At 39.8% G+C, this 21592-nt stretch overlaps 2 protein-coding genes and 1 pseudogene across 5 annotated transcripts; all 3 read left to right on the plus strand.

Annotated features, from left to right (window-relative positions):
• The first annotated feature begins 128 nt into the window (after positions 1-128).
• LOC120432706 (glycine N-acyltransferase-like protein 3) lies at positions 129-14364 on the plus strand. 3 transcript variants are annotated; one of them, XM_039621857.1, is made up of 5 exons: positions 129-269; positions 342-449; positions 545-665; positions 6823-6955; positions 12369-14364. In XM_039621857.1, the coding sequence occupies exons 1-5, from the start codon at positions 195-197 to the stop codon at positions 12778-12780; spliced, it is 849 nt and encodes a 282-aa protein (XP_039477791.1). In that variant the 5' UTR covers positions 129-194; the 3' UTR covers positions 12781-14364. The 3 variants fall into 3 exon arrangements, with proteins under 3 accessions (XP_039477791.1, XP_039477790.1, XP_039477789.1); XM_039621856.1 differs by lacking the exons at positions 129-269; positions 342-449; positions 545-665; positions 6823-6955 and adding exons at positions 11097-11367; positions 11452-11562; positions 11656-11761; positions 12162-12288; XM_039621855.1 differs by lacking the exons at positions 129-269; positions 342-449; positions 545-665; positions 6823-6955 and adding exons at positions 11099-11367; positions 11452-11562; positions 11653-11761; positions 12162-12288.
• Positions 14365-14857: 493 nt separating this feature from the next.
• On the plus strand, positions 14858-18621 carry LOC116318530 (annotated as a pseudogene).
• A 1205-nt stretch (positions 18622-19826) lies between these two features.
• LOC116318588 (glycine N-acyltransferase-like) lies at positions 19827-21569 on the plus strand. Of its 2 annotated transcripts, none has more exons than XM_039621639.1 (5): positions 19827-20078; positions 20163-20273; positions 20365-20470; positions 20920-21046; positions 21127-21569. In XM_039621639.1, exons 1-5 carry the CDS (start codon positions 20001-20003, stop codon positions 21536-21538), a joined length of 834 nt encoding a protein of 277 aa, XP_039477573.1. In that variant the 5' UTR covers positions 19827-20000; the 3' UTR covers positions 21539-21569. The 2 variants fall into 2 exon arrangements, with proteins under 2 accessions (XP_039477573.1, XP_031593502.2); XM_031737642.2 differs by having other exon boundaries at positions 19828-20078; positions 20362-20470.
• Positions 21570-21592: the final 23 nt, after the last annotated feature.

A 21592-nucleotide genomic window follows, 5' to 3' on the forward strand; every position in this document is an offset into this window, starting at 1 on the left:
TGGAACGAAAGATCATATTTAAAACAGCTGAAAACAAGCAGAAGAGATATTTATCTCGGTCACAGCAGAGTCCACAGGGAGTTTCATGTGCTGTAAATAACTATGTACATTTCATCGATTGCCATCATTGCCATCGCAGTTTAACCTGAAAAGGTTAAAGTGCATTAGTGAGAAAACTGTCCAACTATCCAAACATGAAGGTCCTGAACAGAGACGAGCTGCAGATCGCTGAAGGAGTTCTGCTCAAACACTTACCGAAGAGTTATAAGGTATCTGCGACATAAACAGTGTCTTTGTGCTTTAAAGCCTCAGCAGCGCTTAAAGGTGTTTCATGCTTTCAGGTGTACGGTTTCCTGTTCGGTATCAACAGGAACAAACCGACTACACTGGAAGTTGTGGTCGATACGTGGCCTGATTTTAAAGTTATCATCTGCAGACCGGACCCCGAGGTGTGTTTAAATCCCGTCGGAAAACTGTGGACAGCTTTTCAAGACTGAAATCTTTCCATGTCGCATGATTGTGACAGCTTTTATTTATTTCACAGAAAAGGCGTGCCTTGAATTTCATGAAAAAAGTAACATACTACAGCATGGATGAACAGAGTTTGAGGGAAATGCTGACAGAGGAGAATGCTGTTGATTGGAGCACTTATTTCTCGATAGGAGGTGAGCTCAGATCACTGCAGAAAATAAGCAGTAAAAAATATGATGGCTGTAGGAGCCATAATTAAATATATAGAATTTTGATGATCACTGGGTTTTCATTTGTTTGGTTGTTATGGGAGTCACGTGGGTGCTAGCGGCGACATAAATGGGCGTTGTCAGTCTGTCATTCACGGGGGTTTGATTTTGACAGAGAGGAGGGCTGGGTAGCCGTAATTTTGTTGACCGCTGCACAACATGTTTTGCTTTGTTACATTAGAGCCTGTGACGTTGTAAGAGTACAAATCGTGAGATGATCACATTACTCTGTTAACTCTCAAAGCACTTTAATAAATAAGCAAACAATTCCACCTTTCGCATTATTGCATAAGTTGACAGCGCGTCAGGCAAAGAGACAAGCTCCATCCCCGGCCTTTAGCGACTGTGGAAGTCGCTACATCTTTAGTCAACAAATGAACTCAGATCGTGGTTATTGGAAGGCAAAATCACTGTTGAAGGAGCACTACGGTGATGAACAGAAGGTCGCAGCTGCATATCTGGACAAGGCACTTTCATGGCCATCGATTAAAACAGAGGAAGTAAAAGCTCTTCAGAACTACAGTTTGTTCCTCAGGGGATGCTGTAATGCAATGGAGGAGGTGCAGCATCTGAGTGATTTGGACATGCCTTCTAATATGGTGAACGTTATTAAAAAATTGCCGTATAAATTTAGGGACAGATGGAGAAGCCATGTTTGTGACCTGCAAGAAAGGCATAAAAGAAGAGCCAAATTTATGGATATTGCAGATTTTTTGGAGAAGCAAATAAGAATATTAACTGATCCTGTATTCGGTAATATTCAAGATTCTCCGCTTTCTTTACCAAGTAAAGGAATGAGTAAACCCAAGTATCAAGGCAGACCTGGAAATAGAGGAACAAGCTTTGCCACCACCATGCAAGTTGTGGAGAGTACACCTAAGCTTGTGGAAACGGAAATGAAGAATAATCAGGTTGGAAGGAACGTCTGTATTTGTTGTGGAGGAAGACACATGTTGGACGTATGTGCACAGTTGGGAAAAATGGCTCATGAGAAGAAGATAACCTTCTTAAAGGAAAATGGCATCTGTTTTGGCTGCTTGTGTATAGGACACATCAGTAAAGATTGCCGTAAGAGGATTTCCTGTTCCAAATGTAGCCGGAAACATCCCACCATCCTGCACAAAGAAAGTACACCCTCTGAAAAGACCGACAGGAACATGCAGCCGCATGTGAACACATTGGTGTCGAGTGGTCTTACAGGGGCTGGAGACCAGGACTGCAAACTGCCCATTGTACCTGTCCAAGTAAAGTCAAAGAAGGAAGCAACATTATTGCAACATATGCTTTTTGGACCAAGGGAGCACTGCAGTTTTCTGCACTGAGAGTCTAATGCGCAGACTACACCTTGAGGGAAGGAAAGGAAACATCCTCCTGAGAACCATGGGCCAAGAAAGAGTTGTGAGCAGCAACACTTTATCAGGACTGGAGGTTGCCGCTCTTTGTGGGGACGAATTTCTGAGCTGCCAAAAGTGTACACACAGGAGTCCATGCCTGTACATAAAGGAAATATTACAACACCAGGAGATATTGAAGGATGGCCACATTTAAAACACATAAACTTGCCTCAAATAAATGCAGGAATCGAACTTCTGATCGAACAAACATTCCCAAAGCCTTGGAACCTCTGGAAGTGGTGTGTAGTGTTGATGGAGGACCGTATGCCGTAAGGACAAGGCTTGGCTGGACCATCAATGGGCCACTTTCAGGAAACTGTGAAGCTACAGGCGATCAGAAGCATCCACAAGTTACAGTCAACAGAATTTCTGTTGTCACGCTGGAGGAGCTTTGGCAGCAACAGTTCAAAATTGACTTTCCTGAGAGCAAAGTTGATGAACAGGTTGGATTGTCAAGAGAGGATCAGAGATTTCTGGAAATAGTGACTAACTCTGCCAAATATGTGGGTGGTCATATCCAGATAGCATTACCTTTTCGAATACCAGTATCAGTATGCCAAACAATAAGAAAGTTGTTCAACAACGTCTGCGCTTTCTAAAAAGAGATTTGAGAGAGAGACAGTGTTTCATACTGAGTACAAAGTCTTCATGAATGAGCTCCTGGCTAAAGGTTATGCTGAAAAGGTCCCGGAAGAGGAGATCGATCGCAATGATGGCAAGCTGTGGTATATACCACACCATGGTGTTTACCATCCGACCAAGAAGAAACTCAGAGTTGTGTTTGACTGTGGAGTGAGCTATCATGGAACATCTTTAAACTCCCAACTCTTACAAGGACCTGATCTTACAAGCTCTTTAATAGGAGTGATCACAAGATTCAGGAAAGAGCCAGTTGTAATTATGGGAGATATTGAATCCATGTTCCATCAAGTCATGGTTCCAGCTGAAGATAAAGATCTATTGAGATTTCTCTGGTGGCCTAAAGGCGATCTGGAACAACCAACATCTGAATACAGGATGAATGTACATCTCTTCGGGCAACTTCATCACCAAGTTGCGCCAATTTTGCACTCAGAAAGTGTGCGGATGACTTTGGACATCTCTACAGTGAGGAAGCTGTGAAGAAGTTGTTGCACTGTTTTTATGTGGACGATTGTCTTGTGTCCGTTGGAACTGATGAGGAAGCAGTGTTAATGTACCAAGAGTTGGTTTCTTTATGTGCCAAAGGAGGATTTCTGCTCAAAAGTGGATTACCAACAAGCCTGGAGTGCTGGAGGCCATTCCTGAAAGTCACAGAGCAACAGGCATGAAAGAGTTGAATATGGAATTGGATTCCTCAATGATTGAGCGAGTTTTGGGTGTGGAGTGGTGCATAAAATCAGACTCCTTTAAGTTCAAGATTGTGCTTAAGGACAGACCACTCACCAGAAGAGGAATCCTTTCAATTGTCAGTTCTATCTATGATCCTCTTGGAATGCTAAGTCCTGTGGTCTTAACTGCTAAGAAAATCCTAAGAGATCTATGCAAGGAAGGAATCGGCTGGGACGATAATGTACCAGAACTGTTTTCCAAAAGATGGTTAACATGGCTCCAGCAGCTCCAGCTATTGAGCAAGTTTGAAGTGAGTCGATGTCTGAAACCTGATGGATTTGGAGAAATCACGAGTGCTCAGTTGCACCATTTCTGTGATGCCAGTGAGGATGGATATGGAACAGTGACCTATCTGCTGATTGAAAACATCTGTTCAGAACAACACTGTGCGTTTGTTATGGGAAAGGCTCGTGTTGCTCCTCTTAAATCCTTTACCATCCCGAGAATGGAGCTCATTGCAGCAACCATGGCCAGTCGATTAGATGTACTCTGGAGGAAAGAGCTGCAGATGGAACTTCTGGATTCTGTGTTTTGGACAGACAGTGCTTCTGTTCTTAAGTACATCAGGAGTGAGACTTCAAGATTCAAGGTTTTTGTGTCCAACAGAGTTTCACAAATCTTAAGAGTTTCATCTTCCTCAATGGGAGATATGTGGACACAGCCAGTAATCCAGCAGATATGGCCTCAAGAGGAGTGAAAGTCGATGTTTTTATGAAGAATGCAAAATGGTTGTCTGGGCCTCAGTATCTTCTACAATCTAGGAGTGAATGGCCTGTCTACCCAGATGATATCAGTCTGCTTTCATCTGATGATCCTGAGGTAAAAACAGTTGCCACAGTGAGTGTTGAGCAAGCTGGAGAAAATTCTGTTACTCGCTTGTTTAAACGTTTTTCTACCTGGACACATCTTAAGAAGTCAGTGGCATGGCTGCTGAAATTTAAGGACTTGCTTCTGTCCTTTGTGAAGAAAAGGAGAGAATTGTGTTCAAGCTTACCACAGTCAGAGGTCGGTAAAGAGCAACAGAAATCATTTGTGGAAGAAAAGCTGAGGAACTTTAAGAGGACATCTGTGATTAAGAATCTTACAGTGGAAGATCTGGACAAAGCTGAGGTTGCCATCATCAAGTTCTGTCAGAGGATGAGATTTTCCTTGGAGCTTGTGAGTCTGGAGAAGGACAACCCATTATAAAATCAAGTCCTCTTCAAGACTCTGCCCACAGCTGCAAGATGGAATTCTCAGAGTGGGTGGGAGACTCAGTAGATCATCGATGCCAGTTGAGGTGAAACATCCCATAATACTAGCAAAGGATCAACACATCTCCGAGCTCTTGCTTAGACACATACATCAGGAAGTTGGACATGGTGGTCGTAACCACATGTTGTCTAAGCTAAGAGAAAAGTACTGGTTGATTGGAGCTAGTACAGCAATAAGAAAAGTGTTATCTAAATGTGTCATCTGTCGACGCCTTAATGCTCCACCAGTGAATCAACAGATGGCGGATTTGCCCAATGAAAGAATCATTCCAGATGAACCTCCATTCACGCGGGTGGGAGTGGATTACTTTGGACCCTTCAGTGTGAAAAGTAGGAGGAGCGTGGTGAAGAGATATGGTGTTATATTTACCTGCCTTGCTATCCGTGCTGTTCACATTGAGGTTGCTCCATCACTGGATACTGACTCTTTCATTAATGCGTTCAGACGTTTCAGTGCAAGAAGAGGTCAGGTTGGAGAACTGCGTTCTGATAACGGAACCAACTTTGTAGGTGCTGAACGTGAACTTAGAACTGCCATTGAACATTGGAACCAGGTGAAAATCAATGACGCTCTTTCTGCAAAAGGGAGTTAAATGGACCTTTAATCCACCTGGAGGTTCACATCACGGAGGAACCTGGGAGCGACTGATAAGACTGGTTCGCAAAGTACTTAATTCCATAATGAAAGTACAAAACCTGGATGAAGGTCTTCATACAGTACTTTGTGAGGTTGAAGCCATCATTAACAGCCGCCCAATTACCAAAGCCTCAATGGATCCTAACGACCTGGAAGCTTTGACCCCTAATCATCTTCTTCTGTTAAAGACCTCCCGATATTACCACCAGGAGTATTCCATTCCACTGATATGTACACACACAGAAGATGGAAACAAGTCCAATACATGTCTGACTTGTTTTGGAAAAGATGGGTGAAGGAATACCTACTACAGCAACAGGAACGTCAGCGATGGATTGGAGTAAAGAGGAACCTCATCGTGGGAGATCTGGTTCTCATCATGGACAGTTCAGCACCTCGTAACTCTTGGCCAATGGGACGTGTGATAAAGACTTTTCCGGACCGAAGAGGATTTGTTCGTCAAGTTCGGATTAAGACTCAGACTAGTTGCCTGGATCGACCTATTACCAAGCTGTGTCTACTGCTGGAGGCAGATCACAGTTAAAGACTTTTAGATCCAATTATCAGACTTTGATTGTATTTGGACATAAAATGTCTCTCATTTTTCTTTAAATGTAGACTTTAAGATTAGCTATAGGATTCCTGTGGGTAATATTGAAATACAGTAAATGATTGACTTTTCTCTGCATGTTTTATGTCTCCTACTTGGTTAAATCTAGGTAATTATTAGAAGGGGTCCTAATAATTAGGGGCTGGTGTGTAGGAGCCATAATTAAATATATAAATTTTGATGATCACTGGGTTTTCATTTGTTTGGTTGTTATGGGAGTCACGTGGGTGCTAGCGGCGACATAAATGGGCGTTGTCAGTCTGTCATTCACGGGGGTTTGATTTTGACAGAGAGGAGGGCTGGGTAGCCGTAATTTTGTTGACCGCTGCACAACATGTTTTGCTTTGTTACATTAGAGCCTGTGACGTTGTAAGAGTACAAATCGTGAGATGATCACATTACTCTGTTAACTCTCAAAGCACTTTAATAAATAAGCAAACAATTCCACCTTTCGCATTATTGCATAAGTTGACAGCGCGTCAGGCAAAGAGACAAGCTCCATCCCCGGCCTTTAGCGACTGTGGAAGTCGCTACAATGGCTTTTACGTCACTACATTTGACAGCTGTTCCTATTTACACAGTTTTATAGACACAACACACACTTTGTACAGTGTGATGCATTAATACTAAAGAAGTGTAAGTTACACCAGATTCTTTGATAGCAGTGCATCAGCATTATTTAATGGTCATATGATGATTTTCCTAATGATAGTTACACCTATTATGTTGTTTTGCTGTTTTTACAAATTACTGGTTTAACATCTTGCAAGGAGAACAACAAAAGAAGTATTCAATGTGAATTATCTTCATCCAACAGGACTTGATGTTTCCCATGCACCAATGCTCAAACAAGTGTCTTCTGACAGAAGAGTAAAATACAAAACTGATATTTTAGTACACCTTCTGTATTTGCAAGACACCAGCTATCTGCATATGCCAGCGATTAACAGGTATAATCTGAAAAGCAAGATGTACCTTATATCTGTGCATATGTCACATAAAATGTGCTTCAGAGTGATGTCAATTATATTGCTTCTCAACAACTTTTCTTTCTTGTATACATTTTTATCAGGTTCATAAATGTGTAAAAATATAATAAAATGAATGAAACACAAATAAAAACATAATTGTTAACATTTATTATTTAGTATCCCTATAAAATTGATAGGATCTAGATCAGAATATGATCTATGGAAATATAGCATGAAATGCCCGGTGTTGTTCCCTTTCACAATGGTAAAAAAAAATCCCTCAGAGAATTCCTGGATAGGGATCAACTCTGATCACTTCTAAGTTGGGCCAACTCCCAACAGCCATAACTTTAAAAGAAAAAAAAAGAAAAAATTATAGGAGAGAATTTAAAAGTTATATCTAAATTAAACTGAGCTCCAATGATTCACACTCTGAGCCAGTATCTTCCTATTCTTCTTTTGGCTGCTCTATTTAAGGGATCACCAAAGCGGATGATTTGCCTCCATCCCGGCTTTGACCAATCTGGTATGGAATTATTCTGAGCCGCATAAAGACTTGGCCAAAACTTTTCCTGGGTCCCTGACACAGTCCTACTCATTTATCCAGACGTGAGACTGGCACAAGGACTATACTGGGTTGTGCTACTTAAATAAATCAATTTGATTTTGTTTTTTCTTATATTCTCACACCATCCTCACTTATATCAGAGAGACTGGGGTGTCTGTAGAGAGTGGAGAGTCCACAGCTGAGGGGGAAAATAAATAAGTAATATGAGGTAGTTATGTGATCTCTCGGTGAGGACAGGTGAGTGGGGTTAATTGTGTTATAGGAAGACTAATGAGGTGGAAGAAACGTATTTTATTTGGCAGTTAAAGAGGGCAGGATTCAGCTGTATGGGCCAAAGCGATGTCAATAAAGTGACCCAGTAATATGTTTCCCCCGGTAATGAGTGCTTACAATCAAACACCACAGGAGTCAAAAGATTAAATAAAAGAGATAAACGATTTTAAAAACTGATTGTAGACCACTATTGTACGGATTAACAAAACAGTCTGATACAGCTAATTGATTCCCCACTAAAAGCCTGCTATGTCTCAGTATGAACAAGAATCACAATAGATTTCAGCTTATTCAGCCTGCAGTCACGAATGTCATGCCACTGTTGCCTTCAATGTGTCTTTTGTGTCCCTTTTCTCACACACACACTCCCGGAGATGTGTCAGCAACTTCCCCTTCTCCTCTGCTGTGCAATTAAGAAGTCGTCCACTGTTGTGGCTGCCTGTTCCTTCATATGAGGCAATCCCCTTTTTTAAACACCACTGAGATTAATAGTAAATGTGTCTCCAAAAGCCTTTTTTTTTCATATCTTGCTGTAATTTATTCATACCTCACAGAGATATGTTCTCTTTCTTACTTGAATTACTGTAAAATTGTCAGCACACCCATTGTTTAACGGCCCATTTTCTGTTTTAATAATTCAAAATAAAAGTTTCACATTGCTCCGAAAGTGTTTCAGACATTCTTTGAGGTATTGTATTGCGTGAGCAGTATTAAATTTTATACCAGGATTTTCCTTTGGTCTCCAGAAGAAAGCAGAAATGTTCTCAGCTGACAGGAGTGACACCTGGTGTGGTCTTCTGCTGCACAAGCCCATCTGCTTCAAGGTTCACGGTGCAGGATGCTTGGATGTAATGAGTAGTTATTGAGTTGCCTTCCTATCAGCTTGAAGAAGTCTGGCCATTCTCATCTGCCTCATTTATTTTTTAAAAAGCCTCTATTTTTTGGAAAGCATCCGTTATTGAACCTCTGTTCAAAATGCCTCAACAGTGACAGCTGCAGGTTATATTGGGCAGGTCAATCTGTGTGATTGTGCAGAGAGGAGACCAGCAGGAGCAGGGTTCTCAAACTCCAGTCCTAGAGGGCCACGGTCCTGAAACTTTTCCATGCGTCCCTGCTGCAACACACCTGAGTACAATTAGTAGGTCATTAGAGAGAATCTATAGAACTTGAATGCATGCTGAGGTGGCAGTTGAGCCATTTGATTCATGTTACAGCAGCTCATGAGTGAATGAACATAGTGCAATAAAAGTACTTTTAGAAGTACATTTTCCCAAACACTTACATTTATTTAAATTTACTTGAGTAGGATTAGGGTTTGCCACTTCAGCATTCAGTCAAGTTCTGTACTCTTGCTAATGACCTACAAATTTTATTCAGGTGTGTTGCAACAGGGACACATGGAAAAGTTTCAGGACACCGGCCCTCAAGGACTGGAGTTCGAGACCCCTGAGCAGAAGTCTGACCTCCTCACCTCCTCAGTATAGGAGACCAGCCTCCATTTGTATGCATCTTTTTACAGTAATGACCTAATGATGGCTATAACCTACACTATATTTATTTATATAATAATAAAGTGTTGTTTTTCTTTTGTTTTTTTAATGTACTAACATGAAACCTGCGTGTCGAGCTTCTGTGGTGACCTGCTGGGGTGTGTGACATAATCAGAGATCTATTAAATCCATCTAAGCCAAACTGACATAACATATCTGGTAAATTCTGAATAACTGATAGTTGTCAGGCTTAAATGTTTTTGTTTTGATTACAATATTGTTCAAATATTTTAGAATTCAGCAGAGAAATTAGATCCCATCTAAACATCACTGCTGAAAATATGATCAGCCTTTGATGGAAGGAAGCCAAAGCACACTCAGAGAACAGTGAGTTACTATCACACATACAGCACAGACCACCTAACACACAACTGAATGTCTGTTTGCAATGAGGTGTAAAGGGAGGAAAGAGTGTGTAAAGATGAAGAAGCTAAACCGCTTCTTAAACTGGTCAAACTGGAGAGCTGGCACAACCTGTAGAAAGTTGTAAAGAATAAAAAAAGTTTTTTTAAAACATCCCTGTTTTCATAAAACCTTTCAACAACACTGAATTTTATGTGTTTTTTGTTCAGCTGTGTGTAGCAAACATCAGACAACAACATGAAAGTCACGGTGTTTGAAGCCCAGATGTTCCTTGAGTTTCGAGAGGCCATGCTGTCTAAATTTCATGGAGTTCCATTTGACGTGTAATTATTAACAGTTAAACGACAGTGTTGCAATATTTCTGTGATCCATTGAACATGTTTAAAAATGAATTCTTGTAACATGAATCTACAGACAAGCTCAACTCCTCAGCATAGTCAAAAAGTACACTGTGGGTGTTTCCACAGTGACCTCCAGACTGCTCGATGCACAGGCCTAGTTCCTGTTCTGAGCTGTCAGATGTGGCACCCGGTGGGGTCTTTTTGCCCATCTACTTCAAGGTTTGACGTGTTGCATGTTGCATACTGTGACTGTAATGAGTTATTTGAATCATTGTTGTCTTCCAATCAAATTAAAGCAGTCTGGATATTCCCCTTTAACCTCGGGCATCAACAACAGAGCTGCTGCTCACTGGATGTTTTCTCTTTTCTAGCACATGAAGACCATAAAAAAAGAAGATTTGTAACATGTCTATCAACCAAATGTTCAAAATTACAAAAAAATATCAGTTTGTACTGTTTTTATACAGTAAATATGGGTAACAGAGTGGACATGTTTCCTTTAACGCATTTGTGAAATATTGTAAAAGATGAAGTTTTTGTTTTGATGAAACAATGACACACAGGTTTGTTCTGGTAGATGATTTTTATCTCCAAAAAACGAAAAAACTCGCTGTAAGTTGTATGACTAGATGACCAAGGAGGGGACCCAATCTAAAGGAATTAGGGGGGCTCAGGCAATTCAGCAAGACGGCTGTTTAATACTTTTAAGCATTTAAAAATTGTATAGAATATTATATTTATTTATTTTATTTATCCATTTATTTATTTTAATATATAACTTATATAGGTAACTCAAGAAAAAACTAGAGGACATGGCATTTTAGGCTACATTTGCTAAAACAAAGAAGTTTTAAAAATCTGTAATTATTATTGTCAAATTGAAAAAACAAATGATGGACAGTTTCTGTCATGGGGACTTAAATGGCACCAAATAGTACAAATCACTCGTGTTAGCTAATAAAGTTGTCGTGTACATTCAAAATATCTTTAAACTTCACAAATCTGAAAGTTAATCAACATCAGTTACTATGTGAGCTATTCGTGGGGGCGGTTTTTTTGTGCCTCCTCTTCAACTTTAAGCCATGAAAGTGCGAATCACGACCTCAGCCTTTAGAAACAATCCCAGCTAACATTTCTGTCGTCGTGGAGACCCCCGATTTCCGATCACTTCCGGGATTTACCGAACTGTACGCTTCATTTCTTCATGAGTGGAGAAAAATGGCTTTTGAATTGTCCGAAGATCAGTTAAAAACAGCGGAAAACGAGCTGAAGAGATATTTACCTATGTCGCAGCAGGTATGCACGGTTAAATCTGTTATATTGTTATTTCTACAAGGAGCTGAATGTACTGCAAATAACCAACTACTGAATTGATTTAAGGTTTACGGTTTCCTGGTGCTCAGAAACAGAGTCAGATCCGACCCTGTACGGGTTTTAGTGGACAGGTGGCCACAGTTCCGCGTCATTGTGTGCAAACCACACGTTGAACAGGTACTGTCTGTGCAGGGGGGGTAAAGACTTGCGTGCACACAATACATTGTTTAAATGCCAATACAGATCCTGTGTTTCTTTTTCTTCCAGAAGAGTGACCTCTTCAAAGATACAGTGCTTTTTGCAACTGATGCTGCTGTTCTAGAGGAAATCCTCAGCAAGTCATCTGTTATTGACTGGAGCAAGTACTTTTGTGTTGGTAATGGCAACAAGCTCTTTTATTGTTTGCATTGTTACTGAATCAGTTCAATAAACTGTTTATTTGCTGGCTCCCACACTGCAGCCCTGCATATGACCACTGAAGTCTATTACTGCAAGTGATTTTTCCATTAAATAATTACACCAGCCAATGAAAAGTCATCCTAATGCCTAGTGTTTATGTACTGTGTTCAAAGTGCTGTGAGTGTTATAGTATGTCATTTAGTGATAGAAAGATATGGCTCTGCAAAAACAACAAGAAAAAGATGTGACTCATCTATGGTTAAACTTTGCACTTCCCATGTTGGGAGCAAGTTAATATTTAATCTTGCTTTAATAAATCATTTTCTCAATACAAAAACAGGTTCACACATTTGAGGTTTTGATTACTTGTGTTAAAGGAACCAGTGTTTCCCACACTGAGATATTCAAAGCAGTGGCATCAGCAAAGGGTGTACCCTGTAAAAGAGTGGCAACATGTTACTTGATGACACTGGAAGATGTGAGCAGGCTTCCGTCTGTAGACAGGTATTATTTACACATACACATAATTAATCATAACTTTAACGTCCTGATAATAATACAGGCTTTGCTCTGTTCCATGTCAGTTCAGGGATATCAATAAGCTCTCTTGATGAATCGCACATTGGCTTGGTGAACCAAACGTGGAAGTTTGGAAAGGACGATGTGGCCGTTGCGATGATCCGCAACATGATTGCAAACTTCCCCTCCTGCTGCGTGCTGGATGCAGAAAGAAAGCCTGTGTCCTGGATTCTGACCTATGCATCATGCGCTATAGGAATGCTTTACACGCTGCCAGAGCACAGAGGGAAAGGCTATGCCAAAATCCTGGTCAGCAGCTTGGCCAAGAGGAATCATGCACTGGGCTACCCAGTTTACAGCTTCGTAGAAGAGGAGAATGCTGTGTCCTACAGGCTCTTTGCAAACCTGGGCTTCACTGAAGATCCCTCTTACAGGGAAGCCTGGTTTGAATTCAATAAATTTCAAATATTTCAATGAGGGACAGAGTAGAAGTAAAACAAAATTACACCACACCTTTTTCTATTAATAAGTTAAAGTCACAATGTGAGCCAATTCTTTTAGAAAACAGTTGGAATAAAGACGATTGCCAGATTGTTGGGTTAGTAGCTCTTTTTTGGCCCTCTTAATGCCCTGGAACATTTCTCTCATTTATAAAAAGTGTGATCATTTCTGGTCTGTTATCTATTATGACTGTATAGCCTCTTAAGTGTACAGAAAATCTCCTGGAAAAATTGCATTAAACCTGGACTGTAAAAATTAAAGAGTAAGTGAAGTAGACGTTGATTGACAAAAATAATACAAACGTAGCAGTCCCAGACTGCGTACCACAGATAAGGTTGATAATTGCATGCATGTTCTGAGTGTCTGGATCCAGTAGGATCCACATCTGGATCTGAATGAGTATGTGATTTCTTGGAGAAGACACTAATTTCTTGGGGCTTGCTTTTGGGTCAGAAAAGGCACCTGTAAGTAGCTTTATTTTCAAGTTAACTTCTTCCAATTTCAATTTGATATATATTTGTGAAAATATGGTGTGAAATGTCCAGTTTCCCCCTATTTCAGAATAGTAAAGAACCTTTCCACAACTTCCTGGATCAGCTCTAAAAGTAATCTTCTCTAAGCAGGCTCAGTCCCCACCATTGATAACTTTTTGCTAAGAAACAATCAAATCAATCACATTACCTGCACGACAGAGATAATGATGTAAGCTTTTATTAAATTAAAGCATTTAAAGGAGAAGTAGAAATAAAACCGAGCTGCACTGATTTGTACTCAGTAGCTTCATATTGTTCATTAAGCTGCTTTCTTTAAGGGGGTCACCACACCGGATCATTAACCTCAATCCGAGCTTTGGCCACTTTGTTATGGAATTACCCTGATCTGCATAAAGACTTTCTTCCTGGGTTCCTGACACAACCCTTTGCATTTATCTGGCTAAATCAGCTCTGAATAATACAAAACAACTAACGTTATAATATCATTAAGTACAAACATTTCAAACTAAAGCTAATATGCTTCTAAAAATTGGGACAGTTTAGTACTTCATTAAAAACTGAGGGGACCAAATAAAGCTAGCTGGTCTGTGTAACCTAGACATGAGGTAGGCAAGACTTGAGGAACCAATTAATGTTCATATCTGAGTAAATATGAGACAGTTATGTCATCTGCTGGTGAGGACAGCTGAGTGAGGTTAATTATGTTATAAGAGGAGTAATGAGGTGGAAGAAACTTATTTTATTTGGCAGCTTTATAAGCCAAAGCAGGGTCACCAAATTCAATAAGGTGACCCAATAAAATGATTCCCCAGGCAATGAGTGCTTACAATCAAACATCACAGGAGCCAAAAGATTTAACAAAAAGAACAATGAAAGTCGCTCTTGGTGTTTGCTGGCTTGTATAACAATGATTAGCAAAAGTGTATCCCTCACAACTTCTCCTTTTCTTCTGCTGTGCAATAAAGAAGTGGTTTATTGTCGGATGTCTTTCCCACGTATATGATGCGCATTAATTTGCAATTAATACTCTCCATGGTTCTCCAAAGTAAAAAACATTTAATTGTTATCTTGGTGTCATTTATTACTGCTTCACACACACACAAACACACACAAACAAACACACACACACACACACACACACACACACACACTGTACTCGCGTGTTCTCATTTATTTTCACCTGGTTAATTCAGGTTCGGGTACAGCACGTTTTAAAGTTCACTTTCTTTCTTTTTTTTATCATTAAAATAAAGGGTTCAGATTCCTGAGACAGGGTTTAGGGTTTCACTGTTTTGGTGAAGTATTAGAGGTTACACCTGGATTTACCCGTGGTCTCCAGGAAAAAAACAAAAACAAACTGTGACTGTATTTAAAACTTTACAAATATAAAAATAATGAGCAACAGGGACGTTGAGCGTTGGTGGAGGTGGTAACAATGATTTCCGTACATTCTCTTCAATTATACGTCTCGAAAGTGCGAATCACGACAACCTCAGCCTGGAGGAAAAGTCCAGTTAGCGTTTGCGTCCACTTCACATCACTTCCGCAATTTCCAGAGTTTCACACGCTCTTTGATTTACAAAGACGCACAAATGTCTTTGGAACGAAAGATCATATTTGATCATATCATATCTGAGTTTCATGTGCTGTAAATAACTATGTACATTTCATTGATTGCCATCATTGCCATCGCAGTTTAACCTGAAAAGGTTAAAGTGCATTAGTCAGAAAACTGTCCAACTATCCAAACATGAAGGTCCTGAACAGAGACGAGCTGCAGATCGCTGAAGGAGTTCTGCTCAAACACTTACCGAAGAGTTATAAGGTATCTGCGACATAAACAGTGTGTCTTTGTGCTTTACAGCCTCAGCAGCGCTTAAAGGTGTTTCATGCTTTCAGGTGTACGGTTTCCTGTTCGGTATCAACAGGAACAAACCGACTACACTGGAAGTTGTGGTCGATACGTGGCCTGATTTTAAAGTTATCATCTGCAGACCGGACCCCGAGGTGTGTTTAAATCCCGTCGGAAAACTGTGGACAGCTTTTCAAGACTGAAATCTTTCCATGTCGCATGATTGTGACAGCTTTTGTTTATTTCACAGAAAAAGCGTGCCTTGAATTTCATGAAAAAAGGTGACATACTACAGCATGGATGAACAGAGTTTGAGGAAAATGCTAACAGACGAGAATGCTGTTGATTGGAGCACTTATTTCTCGATAGGAGGTGAGCTCAGAAAATAAGCAGTAAAAAATATGGTGGCTTTTACGTCACTACATTTGACAGCTGTTCCTATTTACACAGTTTTATAGACACAGGACACACTTTGCACAATGTGATGCATTAATACTAAAGAAGTGTAAGTTACAACAGATTCTTTGATAGCAGTGTATCAACAAATTAAAAAAAAAACATTTAATGGTCATATGACGATTTTCCTAATGATAGTTACACCTTTTTATGTTGTTTTGCTGTTTTTACAAATTACTGGTTTAACCTCTTGCAAGGAGAACAACAAAACAAGTATTCAATGTGAATGATCTTCATCCAACAGGACTTGATGTTTCCCATGCACCAATGCTCAAACAAGTGTCTTCTGACAGAAGAGTAAAATACAAAACTGATATTTTAGTACACCTTCTGTATTTGCAAGACACCAACTATCTGCACATGCCAGCGATTAACAGGTATAATCTGAAAAGCAAGATGTACCTTATATCTGTGCATATGTCACATAAAATGTGCTTCAGAATGATGTCAGTTATACTGTTTCTCAACTTTTTTTTTTTTTTTAAGTGAGCTTGAGTTGAGGATTTCATCTCTTAACCTTTCCTATGTTGACTTGGTGAATAAAACCTGGAAGTTTGGAAGAGATGAGAAGGGTTACAGGAAGATTGAAAACCAAATCATTAACTTCCCATCATGCTGCATCACAGACGGCCAGGGTCAGCCCGTGTCCTGGATACTCGTATGTGATTACTGTGCTGTGGGAATGTTGTATACGCTGCCAGAGCACAGAGCGAAAGGCTATGCCAACGTCGTAATCAGCACGAGTAGTTATGTGATCTCTCGGTGAGGACAGGTGAGTGGGGTTAATTATGTTATAAAAAGACTAATGAGGTGGAAGAAACTTATTTTATTTGGCAGTTAAAGAGGGCAGGATTCAGCTGTGTAGGCCAAAGCAATGTCACCAAATTCAATAAGGTGACCCAATAATATGTTTCCCTCCGGTAATGAGTGGTGTTGGAGCTATTTGTTCTTTATTTTTATTATTTTGAAATTTGTTAGAGTTTGTTGTTGGTTTACTTATATTTTTTGGGGTTATTCACAAGTTTTATTTGTAGGTTAATACTTGCTTCATTGTCTTGTTTTGTTTTGTTGTTTATCTTGTTAAGTCAGCCAGGAAAAACTCTAGGGCCATTCTCTGTAAATAAAGGCACTGGTATAGGACCAGCATGCACTGGGGTGGGGCTATGGTTTTTTACCAGATGAGGAGAAGCAGCAGGAAGCAACAACAATGGATCTTGTTTTTGCTTGGCAAACTGCATTAAAAAAAAAAAAAAAGAAGCAACTTTCAAAGTTTTGGACGGTGGACTTCTTTTGCCTGTGTACAAAATGTTACCTCAGTGCAGCAGTGGCTTGTAGATTTTTAATTGTTGGATGTTTGTTTGGTCAAACAAAAGGAATCGCCACTACAAGTGCTTACAATCAAACACCACGGGAGCCAAAAGATTAAATAAAAGAGATAAACGATTTTAAAAACTGATTGTAGACCACTATTGTACGGATTAACAAAACAGTCTGATACAGCTAATTGATTCCCCACTAAAAGCCTGCTATGTCTCAGTATGAACAAGAATCACAATAGATTTCAGCTTATTCAGCCTGCAGTCACGAATGTCATGCCACTGTTGCCTTCAATGTGTCTTTTGTGTCCCTTTTCTCACACACACACTCCCGGAGATGTGTCAGCAACTTCCCCTTCTCCTCTGCTGTGCAAGAAGTCGTCCATTGTTGTGGCTGTCTGTTCCTTCATATGAGCTGATCCCCTTTTTAAACACCACTGAGATTAATAGTAAATGTGGCTCTCCAAAGTGCTTCATATCTTGTTGTAATTTATTCCTACTTCACAGAAATATGATTCTCTTTCTTACTTGAATTACTGTAAAATTGTCAGCACACCCATTGTTTAACGTCCCATTTTCTGTTTTAATAATTCAAAATAAAAGTTTCATATTGCTGAGAAAGTGTTTCAGACATTCTTCAAGCTCCTGCATTGTGTGAGCAGTATTACATTTTATAACAGGATTTTTGTTTTCCAGAAATAATTGTGAAATACACTCACTTGTTTTTCTTTCTCCTTCTTTTTTTTCTTTTTAGGGATGCCTTGCCAGTAAAATGCTGGAATATTGAAAGCACAGCATCAAATCAGCTTCCTGTTCTCAGCTGACAGGAGTGACACCTGGTGTGGTCTTCTGCTGCACAAGCCCATCTGCTTCAAGGTTCGCGGTGCAGGATGCTTGGATGTAATGAGTAGTTATTGAGTTGCCTTCCTATCAGCTTGAAGAAGTCTGGCCATTCTCATCTGCCTCATTTATTTTAAAAAAGCCTCTATTTTTTGGAAAGCATCCGTTATTGAACCTCTGTTCAAAATGCCTCAACAGCGACAGCTGCAGGTTATATTGGGCAGGTCAATCTGTGTGATTGTGCAGAGAGCAGATCAGCAGGAGTCTGACCTCCTCACCTCCTCAGGATAGGAGACCAGCCTCAATCTGTATGCATCTTTTTACAGTAGTAACCTAATGATAGCTATAGCCTACACTATGTTTAATTATATAGTAATAATTTTCTAATGTACTAACATGAAACCTGCATGTCGAGCTTCTGTGGTGACCTGCTGGGGTGTGTGACATAATCAGAGATCTATTAAATCCATCTAAGCCAAACTGACATAACATATCTGGTAAATTCTGAATAACTGATAGTTGTCAGGCTTAAATGTTTTTGTTTTGTTTTTTGATTACAATATTGTTCAAATATTTTAGAATTCAGCAGAGAAATTAGATCCCATCTCACATCACTGCTGAAAATATGATCAGCCTTTGATGGAAGGAAGCCAAAGCACACTCAGAAAACAGTGAGTTACTATCACACATACAGCACAGACCACCTAACACACAACTGAATGTCTGTTTGCAATGAGGTGTAAAGGGAGGAAAGAGTGTGTAAAGATGAAGAAGCTAAACCGCTTCTTAAACTGGTCAAACTGGAGAGCTGGCACAACCTGTAGAAAGTTGTAAAGAAAAAAAAGTTTTAAAATCCCTGTTTTCATAAAACCTTTCAACAATATTGAATTTTATGTGTTTTTTGTTCAGCTGTGTGTAGCAAACATCAGACAACAACATGAAAGTCACGGTGTTTGAAGCCCAGATGTTCCTTGAGTTTCGAGAGGCCATGCTGTCTAAATTTCATGGAGTTCCATTTGACGTGTAATTATTAACAGTTAAACGACAGTGTTGCAATATTTCTGTGATCCATTGAACATGTTTAAAAATGAATTCTTGTAACATGAATCTACAGACAAGCTCAACTCCTCAGCATAGTCAAAAAGTACACTGTGGGTGTTTCCACAGTGACCTCCAGACTGCTCGATGCACAGCCTAGTTCCTGTTCTGAGCTGTCAGATGTGGCACCGGTGGGGTCTTTTGCCCATCTACTTCAAGGTTTGACGTGTTGCATGTTGCATACTGTGACTGTAATGAGTTATTTGAATCCTTTTTGTCTTCCAATCAAATTAAAGCATTCTGGATATTCCCCTTTAACCTCGGGCATCAACAACGGAGCTGCTGCTCACTGGATGTTTTCTCTTTTCTAGCACATGAAGACCATAAAAACGATTTTTAACATGTTTATCAAGCGAATGATCAAAGTTACAAAGAAATATCAGTTTATAGTGTAAATAAATAACTGTAAATATGGGTAACAGAGTGGACATGTTTCCCTTGAAATATTGTGAAACTTTTTTTTTTTAATGAAACAGTGACACTCTATTCTGGTAGATGATTTTTATCTTCAACAATGAAAAAACTCGCTGTAAGTTGTATGACTAGATGACCAGCGAGGGGACTCAATCTGCAGGAATAACAGTGTGGGCTCAGGCAATTCAGCAAGACAGCTGTTTAAAATACTTTTAAGCATTAAAAATGCTGTAGAATATTATATTTATTTATTTATTTTATTTTTTGGTTATTTTTAATATATAACTTATATTGGTAACTGAAGTTAAACATAGACAGCTAGGGACATGGCATTTTAGGCTACATGTGCTTGAAAAAAAGTTTAAAAATCTTTGAATATTGTAAAAAAAAAAAAAAAAAAAATGATGGACAGTTTCTGTCATGGGGACTTAAATGGCACCAAATAGTACAAATCACTCGTGTACCTAATGAAGCGGTCGTGTATTCAAAATATCTTTAAACTTCACAAATCTGAAAGTTAATCGACATCAGTTACTATGTGAGCTATTCGTGGGGGCGGTTTTTTTGTGCCTCCTCTTCAACTTTAAGCCATGAAAGTGCGAATCACGACCTCAGCCTTTAGAAACAATCCCAGCTAACATTTCCGTCGTCGTGGAGACCCCCGATTTCCGATCACTTCCGGGATTTACCGAACTGTACGCTTCATTTCTTCATGAGTGGGGAAAAATGGCTTTTGAATTGTCCGAAGATCAGTTAAAAACAGCGGGAAACGAGCTGAAGAGATATTTACCTATGTCGCAGCAGGTATGCACGGTTAAATCTGTTATACTGTTATTTCTACAAGGAGCTGAATGTACTGCAAATAACCAACTACTGAATTGATTTAAGGTTTACGGTTTCCTGGTGCTCAGAAACAGAGTCAGATCCGACCCTGTACGGGTTTTAGTGGACAGGTGGCCACAGTTCCGCGTCATTATGTGCAAACCACACGTTGAACAGGTACTGTCTGTGCAGGGGGGCGGGGCTTGCGTGCACAGAATACATTGTTTAAATGCCAGTACAGATCACGTGTCTACTTGTCTTCCAGAAGAGTGACCTCTTCAAAGATACAGTGCTTTTTGCAACAGATGCTGCTGTTCTAGAGGAAATCCTCAGCAAGTCATCTGTTTTTGACTGGAGCAAGTACTTTTGTGTTGGTAATGTCAACAAGCTCTTTTATTGTTTGCATTGTTACTGAATCAGTTCAATAAACTGTTTGTTCGCTGGCTCCCACACTGCAGCCCTGCATATGGCCACTGAAGTCTATTACTGCAAGTGATTTTCAATTAAATAATTACACCAGCCAATGAAAAGTCATCCTAACACCTGGTGTTTATGTACTTCTAACTTCAAAGTGGAATTATAGCTTTCAAAATGTTATTGTCTTTCATTGTGTTCAAAGTGCTGTGAGTGTTATAGTATGTCATTTAGTGATAGAAAGATATGGCTCTGCAAAACAAAACAAAAAAAGTTGGGACACATCTTTGGTTAAACTTTGCACTTCTCATGTTGGGAGCAAGTTAATCTTTAATCTTGCTTTAATAAATCATTTTCTCAATACAAAAACAGGTTCACACATTCAAGATTTTGATTACTTGTGTTAAAGGAACCAGTGTTTCCCACACTGAGATATTCAAAGCAGTGGCATCAGCAAAGGGTGTACCCTGTAAAAGAGTGGCAACATGTTACTTGATGACACTGGAAGATGTGAGCAGGCTTCCCTCTGTAGACAGGTATTATTTACACATACACATAATTAATCATAACTTTAACGTCCTGATAATAAAACATGTTTTTCTCTGTTTCATGTCAGTTCAGGGATCTCAATAAGCTCTCTTGATGAATCGCACATTGGCTTGGTGAACCAAACATGGAAGTTTGGAAAGGACGATGTGGCCGTTGGGCTGATCCGCAACATGATTGCAAACTTCCCCTCCTGCTGCGTGCTGGATGCTGAAAGAAAGCCTGTGTCCTGGATTCTGACCTATGCATCATGCGCTATAGGAATGCTTTACACGCTGCCAGAGCACAGAGGGAAAGGCTATGCCAAAATCCTGGTCAGCAGCTTGGCCAAGAGGAATCATGCACTGGGCTACCCAGTTTACAGCTTCATAGAAGAGGAGAATGCTGTGTCCTACAGGCTCTTTGCGAACCTGGGCTTCACTGAAGATCCCTCTTACAGGGAAGCCTGGTTTAGATTAAATGAATTTCAAATGTTTCAATGAGGGACAGAGTAGAAGTAAAACAAAATTACACTACACCTTTTTCTATTAATTATT

The sequence above is a fragment of the Oreochromis aureus genome, linkage group 13 (genome assembly GCF_013358895.1).
Source record: "Oreochromis aureus strain Israel breed Guangdong linkage group 13, ZZ_aureus, whole genome shotgun sequence".
NCBI lineage: Eukaryota > Metazoa > Chordata > Actinopteri > Cichliformes > Cichlidae > Oreochromis > Oreochromis aureus.